Genomic DNA, 1,652 nt, shown 5'->3' on the forward strand with positions numbered 1-1,652 from the left:
TCTTTAGAAAGGAGTTTCATACATATATACACTTAAATTAGGTTAGAGTAGAATTTCTATCTTGTATAAAAAAAAATCATATATATTTAATACTTCATTAATATAGTTAATATTGGTAAGAATTGCTATTTGGCACCAATATACGTTTTTCATTCACAAATAATGTAAATTAATGTGGATATTACAAAATGACATTATTCAACATATAGATAACATCATATAGGTAACCTGTTGATCATATATTCAATATTTTGATTATTCTCCAAAAAAAAAAAAAAAAAGAATAAAACATAAAACTTTTTATAAATATACTCTTAACACAATATAAGTTTACATTGCTAGTACAATGTAAAGTTGTAAACTAATAAAAGTTATTTTTAGATATCTCATAATTAGAGCTAATGTGGAGTAAAAAGACAAAGTTTGACTCCAACTACTAATAGGAAGATAACCCAACCAACTAAGTGTGTTTGTACATTGCAGATGATGGAATATAATATTTTTCTATTATAGGTTGGAGCCCAAGATTTGAAACCTTGTCCCTACTTGTGTCCCGACTTCCACTAGGCTGTAGAATTTGTGTCCCTACTTGTAGGTGCTTTTGTCCCTTAGGATAACAAGTTTATCCATAAGGTTAGTGGTTTTTTCTTTGGGGGTTTGGGAAATAGTGTAATCATGGATGAGCTCACAAACCATTGTAAAGGTTTGTCAATTTCTGATAGAGAAGGGCCAACATTCAATCTTGAGGAGGAAATGGCTACGCCAGAATTTATCATTGCTGGCAAATTCTACACAAGAAGGGCTTTGAATATGGAAGCTATTGGTTTGACTTTCATGCCATTGTGGAGATCAAAGAATGGTTTCAAAGTCAAAAATATGGGCAATCACATAGTCCTCTTTACGTTTGATAATGAACAAGAAGTGGACTCCATTCTCTCAAATGAACCTTGGAGCTTCGACAAACACCTTCTGCTGTTGCAACGGTATGATAAGGATACGCAAATTGAGGATTTGAAATTCAGTAATACATCATTTTGGGTGCAGGTACGTGACATCCCAGTGAGATTCATGAATCCAAAGGTGGCAGAAGGGATTTGTAGTACTGTTGGCACGATCATTCCGAAGACTAAAACAGAGATGAATGGGGGGAGTTTCATGAGAGCAAAAGTCAGTGTGGATGTCACTCGTCCACTGAGTCAAGGAAGAATGGTGTTGGTTGGACAAGGCAAAGAAAAGTGGGTCTCTTCCAAATATGAGCGCCTACCCAATATTTGCTACTGGTGCGGCTGCCTTAACGATGGCGATAGGGACTCTGAGGTAAGGTTGGATAGTGAAGGCTCACTCAAAGTTGAAGAATAGCAATTTGGACCTTGGCTATGCGCACCACCTGCGAGTTGTATGCAAAAAAAATGTCATTTCAATGCTAAGTTTTAAAAAAAAAGAATGGAAGCTCGGCCACCAAAAGGGCTCTGTTTCCTCCAAGGCGAGCTTAAGCAAACTCCACAATGGTCCCTCCATCTCCAACGGTACCTGCTGATGAGGAACAGAATAGAGGGGAGCAGTCAATGGATCAATTAATGGGGTCGGTTACAGCTTCACAGAATAATTCTCCCACGGTTTTGGCGCAAAATAATGATGAGGTGGAGTTATTG

General features: G+C 36.9%; 1 protein-coding gene across 1 annotated transcript; it reads left to right on the forward strand.

Moving 5' to 3' along the window:
* Window positions 1–675: 675 nt before the first annotated feature.
* Window positions 676–1,359, forward strand: LOC112037293 (uncharacterized). The gene has a single exon (XM_024070103.1). The coding sequence runs from the start codon at window positions 676–678 to the stop codon at window positions 1,357–1,359; it is 684 nt and encodes a 227-aa protein (XP_023925871.1).
* Window positions 1,360–1,652: the final 293 nt, after the last annotated feature.

Source organism: Quercus suber, unplaced genomic scaffold (assembly GCF_002906115.3).
Source record: "Quercus suber isolate HL8 unplaced genomic scaffold, Cork oak 2.0 scaffold_750, whole genome shotgun sequence".
NCBI lineage: Eukaryota > Viridiplantae > Streptophyta > Magnoliopsida > Fagales > Fagaceae > Quercus > Quercus suber.

Coding starts and splice junctions, on each gene's coding strand:
- LOC112037293 (XM_024070103.1), top strand. CDS start 676: ATGGATGAGCTCACAAACCATTGTAAAGGTTTGTCAATTTCTGATAGA.